At 33.9% G+C, this 21,833-nt stretch overlaps 2 protein-coding genes across 3 annotated transcripts in view; one reads left to right on the forward strand and one right to left on the reverse strand.

Annotated features, from left to right (window-relative positions):
- LOC140436080 (uncharacterized) overlaps window positions 1–21,833 on the forward strand; it is a 1,443,853-nt gene that overhangs the window by 215,625 nt on the left and 1,206,395 nt on the right. The gene's annotated exons all lie outside the window — the stretch shown is intronic.
- The window catches only part of LOC140437505 (scoloptoxin SSD14-like), a 93,873-nt gene that overhangs the window by 70,567 nt on the left and 1,473 nt on the right, over window positions 1–21,833 (reverse strand). The window contains exon 1 of one of the 2 annotated variants that reach the window (XM_072527073.1): window positions 8,112–8,237. The exons of the other annotated variant lie outside the window; for it this stretch is intronic. Within the exon in view, the coding sequence (XP_072383174.1) occupies window positions 8,112–8,176 (65 nt within the window). The 5' untranslated portion in view covers window positions 8,177–8,237. Of the gene's footprint in view, window positions 1–8,111; window positions 8,238–21,833 lie in introns of those variants that run through there. 2 annotated transcript variants of the gene reach the window in all.

Consider the following 21,833-nt stretch of genomic DNA (forward strand, 5'->3'; position numbering starts at 1 on the left):
ACATCTTAGAAATCATTGAAGAAGTCCCTGGAACAAGTACAAGGGTAATAGCTGCTTAACTAAATGTTCCTCACGTAAGGGTTTGGAGGCGTTTGAAGGATCAGCTGCTTAAATCCTATCACCTTACAACGGTTCAAGAGTTATTGGTTGAAAATTATCCTAAAAGGATTGGATTTTGCGATTGGTTATTAATGGAAAACACTTTACTGACGAGGCTACCTTCAGTAGAAATGGAATAACAAACCATCATAACGAGCACATTTGGGCCGACCAAAATCCTCATTCCAAAAAAAGGCCCATAACCAAAGGACTTTCAAAGTTATTGTTTGGGCAGGAATTCTGGATAACAATCTAATAGGTCCAGTATTTCTTCCCAATAATTTAAATGGTGATAATTATTTTCAGTTCTTGGCAAACGATTTACAAGAGTATTTGGAAGAAGTGAATATTGCTATAAGGCAAAATATGTGGTTTCTACAAGATGGCGCTCCACCGCATTACAGCAAGTCCAGGAATACCTTTGCAGGCAGTATCCTGGTCGGTGGATTGGAAGGGGTCGTGACGCACCTATTTCTTGGCCACTCAGAAGTCCAGGTCTTATCCATATGGACTTTTGCTTTTGGGGGTTTATGTAAGAGAAAGTGTATTTTGTAACAATAGAGGACGAACAACAATTAGGGGATAGAATAATTGAAGCTGCAAATCAATTTCGTCAGAAAAATATGATTTTTCAGCGCATTCGGTTTTCCTCATTAAAACGATACCGAATGTGTATTGAAGAAACTGGGGGTCATTTTGAACATTTATTGTAATATCATATTTATAGATGTTATAGACATTTTTTGTATTATTAATTCATTTAAGCCATTTAATTAGTTGCACGTAATTTTTGAAAGGTTAATGAAAAGGAACGTAACTCAATAAAAACTGTTTTTTGAAAATAGTGATGAGAGGCAAAAAAATTTTAAAAATAATGTGTTAAACTAATGATGCCACAAAATGTATTTGATTTGAACGTACTCAAAAGTTTGGGGGGATTTACAGCTGCACACCCCCCTTAAAATTTTTCTGTGCTCTTAGATTTTGTTGTTTCTTTTGTATGAAAAATGCTTTCAAAACAAGAAAGTAACGTGTTTATTTTTATTACAAAATGTCAAGTAGTTTAGGAGATAATGCAAAAAAACAAATTTTATTTTGTAACTTCAAAGGGCTGTAACTTTTTTTGTGTACAGGTTTATACTAAGGTAAGTTATGACGTACCTTTTTGAAACACCGTGTATTATTGTGTTAATAACTAGAACAGTGTGTCAAATAGCTGGTTCATTTGCAAATTAACAAAAGAATATATGTAAAATATTTTTCGACATGTAAGATTAACGTAATAAAATTGTGTCACATGCAGATATAATAATGAAATTTTATGATGTCAAAAATAGTCATAACAGCCTACAATGTCAAAACATTTCATAGATATATCGACGTGCTCTCCTAAAGAGGTCCATAACTTGTGCTTTTACCCTATTTGTTGATCTGGTCTATAACAAAAGTTATGGAAAATCTATCATTTCTTTAACTAATATCTTATAGACATCTTAATATAAAAATTAGATTTAAATCTGTAGAAGTAGCTTAAAGTTTTTCATTAGAAGTAATAACAATTTTGGTTTATAATAATAATAATATTAATAATAAATGTCTTCCTGTGGGAGTTTTTGTCAGTTCTTCTATCAGGCGCGGCCCCCTGCGAATGGGGGATGCTCTCTGGGTATTCTTAGAACCGATACCCAGAGGGTAGCAGGGATACCTGCCGTGGAACAAAAACTGACACCTGGCAGTAGGTATAAAATGCACACCAATGAAAATGGAGATTAATGATTTATGTTTAGGGTCGCTGCCTGGGGATCGCCAGGGCACGTCTGGAGCCGGCGCTGGACGTGACAGCATGCGGGACGTCGGTGGCAGGGTGTTGAGGAAGCGGGCCCCTGTCATACAATCAGCTACAGCCCAACAACAACAACCACAAGAGAGCCAAACAACAACAAGAGCTCCACTCGCTGAAGGTGCTGCGCTGGAACACCAGCCGGCGCTCACTCAAGCGGGACGACCGAGGCAGCGCATGAAATGGACTGTGTCTATAAATGAAAACATTTTGCGTTTCTATTACAAGGTGACGAACCTCGGTCGAGAAACGATCGGCTATCGACAACATTTGTATGCCGAATTTTGCAGGGAGTACCCAGAGATTCAAGTCTCTGAACAGCGAATAGCAGATCAATACCGGGTAATTATAAGAAATAATCTTATCCCAGAGACTAGACGCGATACCATCAAAAGCGAAGTCGAACGGGAGATACATAACCAAGAGCTAGTTGTGGATCAAGTCCATAATGAAATCCCTAATGAGCAGATTCCTGAGCCTCTCATGCAAGAAACTCAACCTGTAAATACGCAGCAGGACAACAGCGAGTTGCACGATAGCCTGGTAAGAGAAATGGCACGTGCCGTACAAGAGTTTAATGGAACAAATCCACTTAGCAGACCACAGCTACCAAAAATAAACTCTTGTAAGAAACTAGGTGCGCTGTTACAATTTATGAACACTGAAGTCCTACCCAATTATATCGTGGAAGCTCATACATTAGAATATTTGCATATGCTGATTTACTGTGCAGCAACAGCAATTGCTAATGTTATGGGCATTAAGATCAGAACACGACGGGGTACTAATATCGAAAGGACATATAACAGAGTTGCACCTTGGGAAAAACGGCTGCTTATTAAAATTGAAGCATTACGTAGGGACATTGGTCAAATCACGGAATATGTCCGAGGGACAACAAGTAGAAGAGTAATCAGAAGAGCTGAAGAAATAATGATAACCACCGCAAGACACTTACAATATAATCCAGCAAACAACACAGCACAACAGTGCCTGGATACATTAAAACAAAAACTTTCCGTTTACTCAGGCCGGCTAAGGAGATACAAAATTAGTAACAAACGAAAATCCGACAATATGCTTTTTGAGAATGCCGAGAAGGCGTTCTATCGGAAACTCAATTCTACTGCAGAAAGTGCCAATAAATCGTACCCAAGCCAAGAAGAAATCCATGAGTTTTGGGGAAATCAACTTTCCACACCAGCTGCTCTTAACACCAATGCTGGATGGATTGAAGATACGGCGCACAACTGCCAACACTACGTTACTGCTCCCTACGAACCCTTTACTACTGAAGAAGTTTCAAATATTATCAAAGAGCTTCATAACTGGAAATCTCCTGGACCAGACGGCATTCAAAACTTCTGGCTTAAGAAGTTTTGGAGTATTCATGAGTGCTTATCAGCATTAATTAATCACAGTATTTCTAATCCGCAGGAAATACCATCTTTCCTAACCCAGGGAACAACTTATTTAATACCAAAAGATCAAAATAACACCCAAGACCCAACCAAATATCGCCCAATTACTTGTCTTCCAACTCTGTATAAATTGCTCACATCCTGTGTAGCCCGGCGTATCTACCAACACTGTGCTCTAAACAATATCATAAAGCCCCAACAGAAAGGGTGCGCTAAGGGTTCCATGGGCTGCAAAGAACAACTTATCATCGACTCTGTCATTTCTAACCAAGCATATAGCAAAAAAAGGAATCTCTTTACTGCTTTCATCGACTACAAGAAAGCGTTTGATTCAGTGCCGCATGAATGGCTTGTAGATATATTAAAAATATATAAAGTCGATGATAACATAGTGACCTTTTTAAAACATATAATGTCAGATTGGAAGACAAAAATTCACCTCCAAATACCTGGTGAAAACAATATCGAAACTGAAAATATTGCAATCAACCGGGGCCTATTTCAAGGAGACTCGTTGAGCCCACTGTGGTTTTGTCTAGCGATGAACCCCCTATCCCAGCTACTGAACTCAACTGACACAGGTTTTAGCATCAAAAATAACACTACTGTTGTGGCAAAGCTTAATCATCTATTGTATATGGATGATTTAAAACTATTGGCTTCTACTCGATGCCACCTGGATCAGATGCTGAAAACAGTGGAAAATTTCTCTAATGACATTAGTATGCACTTCGGCCTTGATAAGTGCCGTGTCTTAAATATAATTAAAGGAAAGGTTCAGCCCGGTGGATTCGATATGCAAAACGGCCAGAACATCGAGGCCATGGGTGAAAATGATATGTATTAATACCTCGGAATAAAGCAAGCGCGGAAGATTGACCATAAGCAAATGAAAACTGAGATAACAACTGAGTTTATACGAAGGGTAAGACAGCTGCTTCGTTCACACCTTAATAGTAAAAATTTGTTTAAGGCACTAAACACCTATGCATGTTCCGCGCTTAGCTACTCGTTTGGTATTGTTAAGTGGACAAAAACCGATATAGAAAATCTTCAGCGAAAAGTACGAACACACCTCACAAAGGCACAAAAACACCATCCTCGAAGTGCAGTAGAAAGAACGACATTACCGCGGTATTTAGGAGAAAGAGGACTTATGGATATAAGTGAGCAACTAGAAAAACACATTACTAATTTAAGAACTTATTTTCAGGTGCAGGCTGAGACATCTACTCTACATCGCGCGATTTGTGCAGTAGATGATACAACACCGATCAAACTGAGGAAACCAGAAATGCGCATAAACCATCTTACTAAGGACGAAAAAATGCGCACCTGGATGGGTAAACCTTTTCACGGGCGACATCCTAATGAGGTCAGTCAAGACCACGTCGACAATAAAGCGTCGAACTATTGGCTGACATCAGGAAAGTTGTTCCCTGAAACAGAAGGTTCATTACTCGCCATTCAGGATCAGGTTATACCAACAAAAAATTACCTGAAATATATCGTCAAAGACCCTCAGGTCCAAAATGACAAATGCCGATATGGATGTCAAGCTCAAGAAACCATCCAACACATTACCGGGGGTTGCCAGGCATTTGCTGCAACTGAATATAAGGAACGGCACGACTCAGTAGGAAAGATCCTTCATCAAGAGATAGCCATCATACTGGGACTTCTCCAAACAAACCATCTCCCATATTATCAATACGTTCCTGAAAGTATACTTGAGAATGATAACTACAAGCTATACTGGGACCGCACTGTGCTCACAGACCAAACAGTGGCACATAATAGACCAGATCTCATACTAGTTAATAAACTAAAGAAACAAACAACACTAATTGATGTGTCGATACCTAACAACAATAATCTTCGTATTAAACAAAACGAAAAGATCGCCAAATACAGGGATCTGGAAATTCAAATACGAAGACAGTGGAGAATGGAAAGTACCCAGACAATACCTATTATTCTCTCTACTACTGGAGTTATTCCGAAGAACCTCCTAGAAAACATAAGAAAGCTAGGTCTGAATGAACATCTCTACAAGACCATGCAGAAAGCTGTACTTCTCTCAACATCCAGATGTGTACGAAAATTTTTGGGAGATACTCCAGCATACCAAGTCACCTAGGGCTCGATAACACGGAAAGAGTCCCACCAGAGCTCAATCCTTTTGATACTGTAGGTATCTGGGATGAGTGAATTTTCCCCTTAGAGGGAGTGAGAGCCGTATGGCTAAATCTGGGATAAATGTCTTTATTATTAACAGATTAAATTTTCTTTATAATGAAATATAATATCAGTAGGGCGAGATTCAGTTTGTGCACCACTGTGCAACAGCGGCACACAACTGCTCTTCCACCTAACCCCCCGAAAATAGGATAGATAGACTATATCTAAATAACGAAATTGTATTTACAATAAAACGTAAAAATTTTAAGTACATATTAAATTTATAAATTTTTTTTTTATTGTATAATGGCTTTGGCATAGCCAATTAGCCAAATTTATAAATTATAAACTATTTATTTTTTTTTAATTCTTAAATTTTTAAATTACTGTTCAGCTAACAACTGCTCATAAATTAATCTCTTGAACTTGTCTCTAGACAGATTTTTAATATTGTAGGACAAACTGTTAATATTGCAAGCAATTAAATATGAAAATGAACGTTTAAAAAAGGATGTTGTATGTTTAGGTAAAGTGAGGGTATTCTTGTGTCTAAGATTAAGATTATGAACGTCCGTCCTATAAGTTATTCGATTGTACAGGTATGGTGGAACTCTCTCTTGAATGATTTTATGGTAAAAATTAAAAAGCATGGAGTTTTCGACGATTTTTCATATTTAGCCACTTGACTACAGTGAAAACATGACTTACCCTTTGAAATTTCCTGATGCCAAAAATCAAACGCAAACAAGAATTTTGCAATTTCTGTATTCTCCATGAATCAAATTCAGTGAGACACGCATTGTAAAGCACGTCACAATAATTTAATTTTGATAATACCAGAGCATTACATAATAATGACTTTGTGGCCCTACTTAATAAATTGCGGCTTTGATACACTAATTTTAAAACGGCGTAAGCTCGTTGTAAACAAATACTTACATGATGTGTAAACCTTAAATCTTCGTCGAACCAAACCCCAAGGCTTTTAATCTTTTTGCTAAAAATTAAATTGTCATTTCCTAAGATAATTCGATTGGCATAAGTCTCTAAAAATATTTTCCTATGGAGATTCCTCCCAAAAATGATACCCTGAGTTTTTGATGTATTCAATTTTAAACAATGATTTTAAGAAAAAATCTGCAGCTGAAGAAGGTCATGATTTATTGCATTTACCGCTTGATCACACTCATTTGGATAAAATGACATATAGAGTTGGGTATCGTCTGCATAATAATGTTGTGAACAGGACAAAAACACAGAGGGAAAGTTAGATGTGTATATAGAGAATAAAATTGGACCTAATATAGATCCTTGAGGCACACCAGTATTAAGATCTATTTGATTAAGTTTTACTGCTTGACATCTATTAGAAAGATAGGATTTCATTAGATCAACTGCTCTCGCTTCTAGACCAATATATTTTAAAATAGAGAATAACAAATTATGGTTAATTGTATCAAAAGCTTTTGAGTAGCCTAGAAGAATTAGAATTGATATTTTGTTTTGGTCATAGGCTCTAAAAATATCATCTGTAATATTTAATAAAGCAGAAAGACAGCTATATCTGGACCTAAAACCGGACTGCATCATAGGGAATATGTTGTTATTTTTTAAATGCGTTTGTAACTGAATATCAATCACCTTTTCCAAAATTTTAGATAATGTAGGCAGTACACTTACTGGTCTTAATTCATTCATGCTTTCTGTATTTTTAGTCTTCGGTAGCGAAATAACATGTGCCCGTTTCCATTTAGTGGGAAAAGTTGAATTTGTTAAGCAAAAGTTAATGATATGTGTGATATACGGTAGAAGAAAGGGAATACACAGTTAAAGCGTTAATATATTAATACCATCATCACCAATAGCTTTACTTTTAATATTATTAATAATATGTAAAATATTAATTTCAGATACTGTTTTAAAGGTAAGAGAAGAACTAAGGAAATACTTAAAGTTATTTTCATAGAATATTTGTGTATCAATGTCTACTTTCTTGTTTGGTATGACTTCAATAAAGTGTTTATTTATCTCATTTGCATTCCACACTTTTTAATTTCAAAGTTATTTTTGGTTTTGCAATAATTATTTACCAAATATTTTAAATTATTCCACATATCTTTAGAAGATTGATCATGTATGTTTTTAAAATATGATTTTTTCTCCCTTATAGTCATGGCTGTTACTAAGTTACGCAATACTTTGTAGTCATTCCATTGAGTTATATTTTTATTTAACTTGTAAGCAGTAAGTGCTTTATCCCTATCTAACATTAATTGCCTGATGGTATTAGTTAAACATCTGATTTAAATTTAAAATACTCTATGTTTCTTGTACTACGTGTGTCCATTATTAATCCTTATAGCTTAACTTGTTATTTATTACTAATAAAGTATTATATTTTTCCAAAAACAATGTCTAACAAAATACCGGTCACTTTGACCGGCGCGACTATGCATGTCCTGAAAATCTACGCGACTACTGGAAGGTTAAGTTTATTCTAATGGTTACTAATTTATTATCTTGGTATAATATGTTGGATAAAATTGATCAATAAATCTAAGTGTACATACCTATACATTATTGGTCCTAAACTCTTTATACAACGTAAACAAAACCATGTTTTCCCGGTTTTCATATTTAGCAACGTGTACTTTATAAAATTTATTTATTTTAGTAATTCCCTACAACGGTTTGCAGTTTGTTTCTGTAAACTGCACTTTTAATTATTTCGCATAATATATTCATATCAAAAATAATAAATAATGTATTAGTAGTTTGTTTTTTTAAGGTAATTTGCATTGACAGCACGTTCGAACAGTTGTCTATTGGGGAATTTTGTGGTTGAATTTTCTATTAAAATATATTATATACCACAATATACCTGGTGGTGTGTGATAAGTTTCAATGACATTAGGTTGTTTATACAACAATCACATATTTGTTTTTTATTTACAAAACAATATGTTTTAGAAAAATTTTATAGTAATGAGAAAGATTTTAAAATTCTTTATATCCTCTAAGCCTTAAGCCATAAGCCTCTAAGAAATAAGCGGTTTTCTATGACTCTGATCCCTGATAGCTCACAAGTTTTCGAAGTAATCTACTTCTTCCCTTTGTACCATGTCATCAAGGAATGATGGCTATTGTATTTAACTGAACGATTACATCAAACTTTGATCAAATAAAAGGCAGATACCGAGCACAGTTTATTAATTACATCTTGCCCAAGTACTTTTGCTTCTTATAGCATCTTCAGGGGCATTCTAGGAAGCGAAAGTACTTGGGCAAGATTTAATTAATAAACTGTGCTCGATATATATCTTTTATTTGATCAAAGTTTATTTATTCGAGCATTCAACCTTATATCTATTACATCAAAACCGACATCTAGATTTCGCTACGTTCGTTTAGCAACATTTTGGATAAGTCTTTTAGCGGAATAATGGCTCCATGTTTATTTTTACTATTTTTTTATTTTCTTTGCGGAGGAAATATCTTTTCTGATTTTATTGTAATAAGAATTAAAAGTGATAGATTATGTGGTCACAAACATAAATATTCACCATAAACAGATAGTGGATGTGAGAAGTTTGACGTCACCCAATGTGGGAAGCGATCACTATTTGGTACTTGGTAAAATTAGATTCAATGAAAGATGGAAAGAGAAGATTAAACAAACCAATGCAGAGGAAATAATCAAAATAGAAAATTTAAGAGATGACTCTATAAAATTATTATATTAAAAAAAGGTAGAACAGAAAATACAAATGGAGAATATCGAAAATGAAAGCAATGTAGAGACTAGCTGGAGAAAACTTAAGAGTAATATTCTGGATGCTGCCCGAGAAGCCCTTGGAACGAAAATAATAAACAAAAAGTGGTCAACGAAAACACCATGGTTTACACTAGAGGTTAAACAAAAATGTCACCAAAAAAAGAAAGCTTTCCTAAAATATAAGTCAGAAAAAACGAATGAATCATATAAAGAATATAAAACAATAAGAACTGAAACTCATCAATTGGTAAGAAAAACAAAAACATATTACTGGGAAAGATTCACAAAAGGACTAGAGATGGATTTCTATGGACAACAGAAACAAGTACGGCGCTTCATAAGACAACAAAGAAGCGAAATGAAAGAACTACATAGTTGAAATAGAACACATAGAAGAGGATACATGGGTGGCCTTCCTGACAGAAATGTTTAAAAACCAAAACGAGGAACCTTTACCAGAAACGCCAAATATAATAACTGAGGAAAAGATCGAAATCTCCCTAAAACGATGTGAAAGGAGGAATAAACAAATTAAAAAACAGAAAGTCACCAGGAGAAAATCAAATAACAAATGAACTCTTAAAATATGGAGGTGATCACATTGTACAACAACTGTAACTTCTTATTAATAAAATAATCACCACGAACAGAATACCAGATGAATGGAGGAGAACGATCATGGTGATGTTCTTCAAAAAAGGAGATAAGAAAGACCCCAATATTATCGAGCAATAAATCTATTAGATACAGCACTCAAATTAACAACAAAAATAATAGCGACAAAAATAAACGAACGAGTACCTATCTCTGCAAGAGGAACAGCAAGGATTTCGGACAGGAAGATCATGCACGGATTCAGTTTTTGTAATAAAACAAATAAAAGAAAAGTCACTGGAATACAACAAACCAGCATATATGTGTCTGATAGATTTGAAGAATTTGATAGAGTGAGAATTCGGGACGCGATGTATTTATTGTATGAAAAGATAATATCACTGGATTTAGTAAAAACCATTGAGAATATATATAAAGATAACATAGCTATGGTAAGATGTAAAGGAAAACTATTGCAACCTATCAAATATGAAACTGGCATTAGACAAGGAGATTCGCTGAGCCCATTAATATTTAATCTGATAATGGATGAAATCATAAAGAAAGTTAAAAAAGAAGAGGATATAGAATGGGAGAAAAGGAAATAAGGATAATATGCTACGCCGACAAAGATTAATTAAAGAATTCGAAGATACGGCGCACATATACAACATGGAGATCTCAACAGAGAAAACTAAAACGATAGTGATATCAGCGGAATCGAGACGACGTAAACTAGTCGTAAATAACAAAATAATAGAACAATACGGGAAACTGAATACTTGTGAATAAAACTGTCCAGCTACTTAAAAGTGGAAGAAGAAGTACAAAAGTAAGTGAACATGGCAAACAGAGCAGCAGGATGTCTTAACAACACAATATGGAGAAACAAATACCTCACAACGGAAACGAAAACCAGGATATATAAATCAACAATAAGAGCGATATTGACGTACACAGCGGAAACAAGAGCAGATACGGCAAAAACACAAAGACTATTGGAAACAACAGAAATAAAAGTCTTAGGAAAAATAACAAACCAAACTCTAAGAGACAGAGTAAGAAGTGAGGAAATACGAGCGAGATGTGGTATAGAGGAAATAAGCGCGTGGACCAAAAGAAGAAAAGTGGAATGGAATTAACACATCGAAAGAATGACAAAAAATAGAATAGTACGAATAGCAAGAGACAAATCGCCAAATGGAAGGGGACGACCGAGGAAAAGATGGTCAGACAACGTCAATTGAGGCTAAAAAACGAAGTAAAACAGGCATTTAGCCTATTTATAAAGTAGGAAGAAGAATTAAAACTTTGTTTACAGACAAACTACATTTTTTTATTCGAATTAACGTTTCTCGAAGACGAGGACCGAGGACATTGACATGATAACAGCATTGTACAATATAGGTCCAAAAAATACAGTTTTACGTTTGAAATAATACACAATATTTAATATACAGTGTGTCAATCTTAAAACTTATAATGGGCTATATCTCACGAACAAAAGCTGATAGCAAAAAATGCTTGAAACATGAAATGACATGAAAGAGAACTCACCTCCATCAACCCCATAGGACCCACCCACTACAACCAAAAAAGTTTAAATTAAACCCCTACTTGTAATACATCATTAAAAAGACTATAAAAACTGCTATCCAATGGTATAAATATTAATTTTACAGGGTGAAGTAATAATTGTGAAACTTTGGCTTAAATGGAAAATTTAATGAGGTTTTTGTTGATTCTGTTGATGACCCTGTATAATTATTGTTTAATAATTATACAGGGTATTAATATCAGCCGGCTTACTATGACTTTTGTATTTGTAATGCTATCTCCCAGACTTTTATTTTTAATGATAAGTGCCCGTCGGAATTTTTTTTTGGTTTAATAAAAACTTAATTTGCTGTTTTTGTAAAACAAGTTGAAACATGTGTTTTTTGGGTTGTGTCAAATTCAATAATTTTTGGTTTATTTGAGAATTTTAAATGTCATTAGTTTTCATCATTTGTACGATCCGTACTGTCATTCAGCTGTAGTTGTCACGATGGTTAATAGTATACCTGAACGTGTGGAGATCATTTTCATATTTGCCTCCCAGAAACAGTGTTATTTACGAACATCTCAAATATTTCCTGAAAGGCATCCGGACAAAAATGTAAATCACGTGTACATCCGCGATTTAGTTTAAAAGTTTAGAGAAACATGATCAGTGCAAAATAAAAAAAGAAATGCCCCAAGATTACTAAATGAAGCGTCCCAAATTAAGGTCCTTGGAAATTTTGCAATAGAGCCTACTGCATCAACACGTCAAGTATCTGCAATAACAGGGCTTTCGCATGAGTTGGTTAAAAAAGTGTTAAAATTACAAAAGTTTTACCCATACAAAACACCAATTATTCAAGAACTAGGCAATGATGGTCCAGACCGACGAAAGTTTTGTAAAATCGCGACTAAAAGAATTCGCGTTGAACCGAGAATTTTAAAAAATATTTGTTTTAATTATGAATGGTAATGTAAATAAATAAAACTGATTCAGAGAAGGTCACACTAATACCCTGATAAACTATATGTTTGGGCAGAAATATTAGGCGATGCTATAATTGGCCCCTTGTTTATAGCAGACAATTATTTAAGTGACGACATTTATCTCGATGTGCTGGAAAACACCAGCGAACCCTTAATTGTGCATGAATTAGAGAACCAAAGGGATCATCAAGGCAACCTAGCTCTAGACGAAGATTTGCTGCACGTCCAACAAGATGGAGCAACTCCTCACTATGCAGCTCCAGTTAGGCACTGGTTGGATACTACAAATGGATTGGAAGGAGGTTCCTCTTGAGTGGCCATCGAAGTCACCAGACTTACAGCCACCTGACGTTTTTCTATGGGGTTACCTCAAGTCAGTTGTTTATAAAACTCAACCTGCGTTACTTGGGGAATTGCGAGAAACAACATTTGCCAAAGTTCGTGCAGAATTTGAAAATAGGCTGTATTATTGTTTACAAAACAACGGAACCCACTTTAAACATTTACTTAATTGACATATACTAAATTCGTAGTTTAACAAAACCTCATTAAATTTTCTATTTAAGAATAAGTTTCACAATTATTACTTCACCCTATATAACTATTATTTGTACCATTGGATAGCATTTTTTATAGTCTTTGTAATGATGTATCACAAGTCGGGGCTTGCAATTTAAACTTTTTTACTTGTGGTGGTTGGGGCCTAGGGGGTTGACAGGGGTGAGTTCTCTTTCATATTATTTTAGTTCCCCCTTACTATCCTAAAAACGGTTTCAAGCATTTTTCGATATCAGCTTTTGTTCGTGAGATATAGCCCATTGTAAGTTTTAAAATTGACACACTGTATTTGCAAATTTGACTGTTAAACATTATTACACTTCAGAGTTTATAAAGCACTTGAGTGTCTATTAAATGCATGCAGGAAAGTTTAGTTTAATTGTAGCACTTGTAATAAGTACTTTTAATAATATTTTACCTACTACAAAATTATATTAGATAGAAAATCGATAGCAAATCATTGTCCTCGATGACAATCAATTTGTTTAAGATTTATCTGATCTTTTGTTAGCCTTTATTATCTTTAAAAACAAATGTTGCAATAACTTTGCACAAAAATCAATACTTTGTTTTGTTTTGTATAAGTTTTTGTTTTGTATGATTAAAGGTGTAAAATTGATCGATGCATTGTCATTACCAAATTTAGGCTGAGAATTCAAATAGTTTTTGATCGACAGATTACCTGTGAAAATTTAAGTAAAATTTTTATAAAGAACCACGGCACTTTTCTTATTTAAAAATGGTTTCAGTTAAATTGGTTTAAACTTTGCATATATAGCTTTGATCATTGTGATCAAAAGTTATTATAAGACTTAGAAATCAATTCTTTCCCAGTAACATAGGTTTAAAATGTAGGTTTTTAGTTCGCTTTGAAATATTATATACTAGCAAAATATACAGTTTCTTAGTAAATACCTGCAACTAACTTTAGAAAGTGATTTTGCATGGAAAATATTGAAAATTTACTATAGAGACCTATGCCTGCAAATTCTTTCTTTTCCAAGATACGGGGTCTTGAATTTTTTTTGTTATTTATTGCCCTGAAACTGGTTGAGATATGTAAATGAAATTTGATGGGTTTTAAGAGTTAGTTGTTACCCATTTACTACACATAATTTTATATTTATCGTTGGCAAGCATATGGTTGTTACTATATGGAGTTGAAGCCTGGACACTGACGCAAGCCACTGAAAAACGAATCAAAGCCTTCGAGATGTGGATATACAGAAGGATACTAAAAATATCTTATGTGGACCATGTCACCAACGTTGAGGTCCTACAGCGCATGACAAAAGAAAAAGAAGTGCTTAATTTAATTCAATAACGTAAGCTTGAGTACCTCGGCCACGTGATGCGGAACGAAGAAAAATCGAATTCTTTAACTCGTTATGCAGGGTAAAGTATTTCACAGAAGAGGACCGTGACGCCGTCGTATTTAGTTTTTGAAAAATCTCCGACAATGGTTTGGGATGACCTCAGCGGAGCTGTTTCGCAGAGCAGTCAACAAAACCATGATAGCCTTGATGATCGCCAACATCCGGACCGGATAAGGCACTGAAGAAGAAGAAGAAGAAGCATATGGTTAATGGTTCCAATTTTTTTAAAGAAAAAATGGTACTCCAATGAGATTTTTCACCTTAAAAATCATTTTTTGAATTGCTTATTTAATTTTTTTACAGATATTTTTTTAATGAATGCAGATGAAAATATTCTGCTTATATTTAAACGAAGGATCCTGAGAAGAATATTCGGTGGGATCTGTAAAAATGGTATTTGGAGAAGGAGGTATAACTACGAGATATATCACAGATATAAACATACATTTGGTGGTAAAGAAGTAGTATCCTTTATAAAAATAGGAAGACTAAGATGGGCAGGACATCTGGCAAGATTACAGCAGAACAACCCTCCTAGTAGAATCCTTATGTTACAACCTGTAGGAAGTAGAAGTAGAGGTAGGCCAAAACTCAGATGCAGAGATGGTGTAAATGAGGATGGTAGACAAATGGTAGATGGTAGGCGCAGCAAACTGGCAACAGTTGGCAATGGATAGAACGGACTAGCGTAATAGACTTGGGAAGGTCGATGCTCTTTTATAGGGCTGTAGCACCAATGATGATGATGATGAAAGATATATTTTTTTATATATGATGCGTCGTTTTTAAGCAAAAACATAAAACATATTAACGCGTTCTTTTAATTTCTTTAATACATTCTCAAGAACTCTTAAAATAAATCATTATTGCCAGGAACTAAATGAAATTTATGTCAGAGAACATATCAGTGATAGTGAAGCTGAACCGGAAATCAATGAGCAAATAATTTAAACTCATTGCAACTCTCAAGAAAATGAAAATTCTTCAGAGAAGTACATGATTCTGCTTGGAACTTTAAAAAAGATCTGTCGGGATTCTTTTGTTGATGACTTTTCTTATAGGCTGGTAAACCGATCTCATACGATGCATGTGAGAACTAACGCAAGAAAAAGTAGGTAAATTCATTGTAGATTTACTTAGCCCCAGCTAGAAGATCAGAACAAACCTTTAAGTCATTGGTTGTGGGTTTAAAATAGATTGGCTAGTTACATATATTATACCATAATATTATAAATGTATTACAATACAGTGGTTCATAATATTTGGCGAATATATTAGAACATGTCAAGAAGACAAGGTTTTATGAAGTTCTTTAAGACGCAAAGTAAAAAAATAATAAACAGATCTGTAAAAATCGTAATGTGACCGGCTGTAGCGCTAAATTGTAATATGTAAATCTGCCTTATGTCTTGTACCTTTGTATACTAAAATTTGATGTTTATTTGTATAAAAAATTATAATATTACATAGCATATTCTAATCTTATCTTTAAAATAGTCAAAATACCTTTTTAATAAAAAATCTCATTCGTCTCAAGTATATTGTAAATTACAGGAAATATAGAATAATAAACGATCATTTTTTAAATATTTATTTAGTTTTTATCTATGTATTGAGCCATAAAAGGTTTCTTGAAATATAATTATGAGTGTTGGTTGAGCGTCGAATTTCTATAGCCTGGTTCGCCAGTCGTTCTTCCCAAATGCCATTGCTGAAGAAGAGGTCCTTCAAACGGGGGTTGTGGCGTTAGCAATTAGCAACCTAACACACGGAAAAACATAAGGGTAAGAAAAATGAAAATCGCAAGATGAAAAAGCCACATACGGAAACACATCGCCCGGTGGAAATCCATACCTATGATAGAGGGAGTCCCATCGAATACGGGGGGGGGGGGGCGATGTTGTGAAGAGTTCGGAAGACCCAGTCTTATCAAAGCTCAACCAAAAATCAAAACAAAGAAAATATAGAACATTCATATGTGCAACGTGAAATATACAAGGATGGAACAAAAAGGCGACGAAAGTAATCAAGGAGTTTAAAGAAAGCAATATCGACATAACAGGAACAACAGAAACCAAAAAGAAAGGAAATGAAACGGCATATCCACTGCTGGAGCGTAGGTAATAAGAAATGCAGAGCAAAGGGAGGAGTCGGAATTCTAATTAAAAATAAGTGAAAGAACAGGTTGAGAACATGGAGCCAATCAACGAGAGGATAATTAAAATGCATATAGACATATACGGTAAAGAGACAGTGATACTCAGGGTATATGCACCAACAGACGATTCCCCGAGAGTAGAAAAATAAAATTTCATGGAACAACTTTAACACCAAATAGAGCTAGAACGTGGAGATAATTATAACAGGAGACCTTAACGACAGAACCGGTATAACTATACAAACAACGTCCAGACTAAAATTTAATAGAATTCAGATACGGCAACGTCGAAAATATAATGGCGAGTATAAAACAAACAGTATTTGAAGCAGTTAGAGAGAAAGAACATGTATTAAATAAACAGCACTATCATGAAATAAATATACCAACAAAAAAAATAATTAAAGAAAAAAAACAACTATACAGAAAATGGCTGACTACAAACAACAATAAAGTTTATAAAGAATATAGAAAAAAAGATAGAGAAGTGAAAAAACAAATAACACAATAAAAGGATAAGGAACGGGAAAGAACCTGATTAAATATTGAAATATACATATTAGGTACAAGAACTTCGGAGTCATGGAAAGTACTGAGAAGAGTGAAACAAAACTCAAAAGAAAAAATTGAATTGGGAAATATACAGGACAAAGAATGGTAGGACTATTACAAGCAACTGTTAACAGAACAAAGACCACAATTCATTCGAAAAGAAAACAGGCAGAGACGAAGCAGACTCATACAACAAGAAATAGAAATAACAGATAGGGAAATGAGAACGGCCATAAAAGCAATCAAAAATAAGAAAACACCGTTAACTGGAGGCATCTCACCTGAGACTATAAAGTATGGCTTTTATAGAAAGATTATATTGGGAAGATACTGCGAGAAAAGATGGAGCAAGCTATAAAAGGTAAAATCGGGGAGGATTAGCCAGGCTTCACGGCAGAAAGATCATGCATAGACCACATATACACACTGGAACAACTGTTGTAAAAGAAAAAAGGAAAAAATAAAGATATACATTTGGCATTTGTGGACCTGAGAAAGGCATATGATTTTATACCAAGGTCAAAACTATGGGACGCAGTGTACAAACAGCAGTGTACAGCAGTAAAATAATAGCAACAGAGATGGAATGCCTGCGAAGATGCTGCAGAGTAACAAGAATGGATAGGAGAAGTAATGACGAATTAAAGCAAAGAACATCAATAGAAACATACATACTAACATATATAGAACAAAAAAGACTAAAGTGGTATGAACATATCAGAAGATCTAGCGACAGTAGATGAATAAAGAACCCCATAGAAAGAGGAAAAGAGAGGACGACCCCGAAAATCCTGGAGGAATTCTGGAGGCCTAAACGATGGAGAATGGGACAACAAAGAGAGATGGAAACGGTTAAGCGAGGGAAGGCGCAATTGTTATATATATATATATAAATAAATCTAGCATTTAACGTTACAAACGGGCCCAATGTTTAACTCTGTCGTAACATGACACTGAGGTCGAGCGGACTCGACGCAATTGTTTTGTAATAACAAATGAAAACTAGTGGGAAACTAGTTTTAGGCGGATTGCTTCATGGGCGAATCCTTGTGCTTTTATACCGCCAAGCTAACAAAATAGTTGCGGGTACGATCGGTTTCAGATCGCCGTTTTAAAACAGTCGCGACATGGGCGCTTGATCTTTTACATCCCCATAATCTAGCTGTATAGATAGATAGTCTATCTATCTATCTATACAGCCCTTGCTGTCCAATTTTGGACAAAGACCTCCTCTTCCTTCTTCCACGTCTCTCTATTGTAGGCAGTTTGTATCCACTTCGGGCCTGCGTGTTTCTTCAAGTAATCTGACCATCTCATTTGTGGCCTTCCTCTTTTTGGTTTGTAACTATATGGTCTCCAGTGTATAATCATCTTATTTCATCTGTCGCCTTTATGTCTTATGGTATGACTAGCGTCTATCCATAATAATTGTCTATCCAATAATAATTTGGAGGCGCATCAGTCCGCAAGAACGGGTAATATACTTCGAGATAGAAAACGTGTTAATCAGTGCATAGATATTTTGATTATATGATAACAGATTACATTTGTTTGAATTTTACAATTGTCATTTTGTATCAGCGAAATGACCTTTTTGCAGCAATTAGTGAACTAATTCAACTGGTTTGAACTTGTTCGGTTGGTGAACCAGTGAGCACATGCGCGTAGTGGGAGGTGCTACTCGACCAAAAAATATAGAATTAAATGCATCAACATGCATCATCATGCACAACCCAAAAGACAAAGTAAGAAAGAACTAAGAAAAGTCAATAATAAGTGTAGTTTAAACTGAAATTAAAGTTAGTTCCCATTAAAGATAATAAATAATATTAAAAGTCCCCAAGAAAATAGCTTCTTAGCAAATAAGGAATGTTTCTTATGTATACTCTATATTTAAAATTTTTAAAATAAAATACTCTAGGGCGGTGCAGTAATACGTGAACGTGGATTAAAGTTTATATTAAATTTGGTGGTCGTGTGAATAAATATTGTCTCGATCATTAATTGGTTAGTTTATAAAATAGACATGCTGACACATTAAAAATATAAATAATACATAGTACATTCTAATCTTATCATTAATAGTAGACATAGCTATTTAATACAAAATATTCATTGTCTCAAGTGGAATGTGAATTACAGGAAATGCAAAGCATGATTAGACAGTTTTCAGACAGGTTTCTTAATTTTTTTCTTTTTCAATAATTCGATAACTCTTCAAAAATAAACTTCAGAAAAATCAAAAAATAGTAACTGAATGTTATAGGTAACTGAACGGAACAGAAACTGTTATAATGTAATACACGAACTGGTTTAAATTTTATAGTTTAAAAATATTTTGCACTTGTTTATTTACAAACTAAGATTTCTCTTCAAAAATATATAAAACAGATCCCGCTAAATGTTTTAAAAATGCGTGGGATTATAAAAAAGTTACACAACAACTTCTTGGACCTAAGACATAGAAGAATAATAACAGGGCCAGTCATGCCTTGGTTACGCGTTGATGAAAGCATACAGCTCGTGAACGTTAAAACTTAGTGGTAGTGAGTTTAAGTCCAAACGGGATAGAATATTTCATTTAAAAAACTCCTCTTTGTCGGATCGGTACTCAACCGAGATACGGCAGTTGTTCGGATATAATAAACGATACTTTGCAAAGACAAGGCAGCTGGCTTTACTTAGTAACAAGGCAATTACTTAACACAACCACTACAGCAGAAACAATATACCATACACCATTTAGTTGTAGTATGACAATAAGACAGGTTCAGTACTGCATTCTTACTATTATTTTTTACATGTTTTCTTTAATACCATTAATTGATTAATGATCTTTCAATTATTAGACAAAAACTCTATTTGTATTAATTAAAGATAAAGAGTTTATATAAGGTTTTATAGGTCTAAAGGTAAAAATGATATATTTAGAATTTTATTGAAAAGAATCGTAGTATTTAATTGGTTGCGGGTTAGGTTTCCAAGATACTAAAAATTTCGAAAGTTTCTAGTGTAGTGTCATTTTTAAATAATCTTTGACATCCACGCATACAATATATAGTGCGATCAATGTTTTTAAATAAAAAAATTTCTTATTTTTTTTTAATAGAACACCCTATATATTAATATTTATTTTGTAAAAAAATTACAACCGTTCTTTCGGTACAATGTTGTACTTACCTAGCGTCTTTAGTTTTGTAAATATTTAGAGAAGAACTATAGAGTTTATGCTTTTTCGATTTTTTTATTATTAAATTTTATGTAAGTGCCTACTGATATATAACAAAAAAAATTATCAAAATTATATTCTTCTTTTATAAACATAAATCAAAATATCAAGGATTATATAAAACGTACGGCAGTAAAAATTATTTCAGTGGAATAACATGTTACAAAATAATATTTACCTTAACGATAACCTATATTTATAAATACATTATTAACTATGTTAATAAATATTTAAAATGTTTCCCATAATGTTCAAAACACACTTGTATATGGTTGTTAAAAGACTATGGAACATCTTATAGCAGTTTAGCTTCAATGCTGGCAAACACCTTTTATATACGAATTTTCATATCGTGTATATTATTTTCTTGATATAGAAAAAAAAAATAGTCTAGCGGACTTAGTTCTAGGGATCTTGGGGGCCATTCCACAGTACCACCGCATCCAATCCAACTGTCTAGCTGCGGTTATTATTTAGCATACGTTTAACATTTTAACGTTTTGTCTAATTCTCAAGCGAACATCGACAAGTCAGGCAACCCACTAAAAACGTATTATAAATATTGCCGGTATCCGTCCGGTCAAAGAAGTAAGGTCCAATAACATACGATCTCAAAATTGGAGTGAAGATTTTCATCGGAGCAATAATGACAATCATGTCTTTTATAAAACCCGGTAAGTTAAAATGTTGATTCGCCAGAAATAAAAATATTTCCCAAAAATTTATATTTCGATTTAATATTTATTCCGACCACTTTGAACATCATTTTTATTTAATTCCTGATACAACTCAATGTTAAATGGGTAATATTTGGTTTTCATTATAATTATTCGAACTGTCGTTACACTCAGCTCTAGATTATTGTGCAATTAGACTGCTGCTCATTTACAAAAATAAATCTCCTCTTTCTCTTTTTAAATATTTACAACCTCTAATCTCAGATCACTTATATAGATTATCACATATATTTTAGTCAATATGGACAATATTTATTTTAAATAATGTTATAAATCCTCTTTTAGATCTCTACAACCGCCTTTACTAAGTCAATACTTTGTTTTATTTACATTTATATATTCCCTGCACATTAATCAAATTATCCCAGACATTACTCTCAGTTGGTATTTTTTAGATACATCCATTTATAGTCAATAAGATAAATCTCGTGTATAATAGATTACTATACGTATGACATTTTTTTAAAATTTACTACGTCATTCATTTTGCACAATACTTCTTATTTTATCACGTATTGAATTTTATCTACTTTTTAAATTATTTAATTTCATAATACACCTGATCAATTTAATTTTGAAGTGAAGTCAAAAAATCAAAATGACTCTTTTCTTTAATCATGTTAACATTCTGACACTGCACGGTTTTTATTCAGGGTATCTAGTCTCCCTTTTGTTTTCTCCCTACTCTCTTTCTTTTGATTGGACAAACATTCCGTAGGAATTTCTTTCTTTTTCTTTTTAAGCCTACCTACATTACGTTAATCCTTTTTGTCCCAACTCTTTT

This window comes from Diabrotica undecimpunctata, chromosome 3 (genome assembly GCF_040954645.1).
Source record: "Diabrotica undecimpunctata isolate CICGRU chromosome 3, icDiaUnde3, whole genome shotgun sequence".
NCBI lineage: Eukaryota > Metazoa > Arthropoda > Insecta > Coleoptera > Chrysomelidae > Diabrotica > Diabrotica undecimpunctata.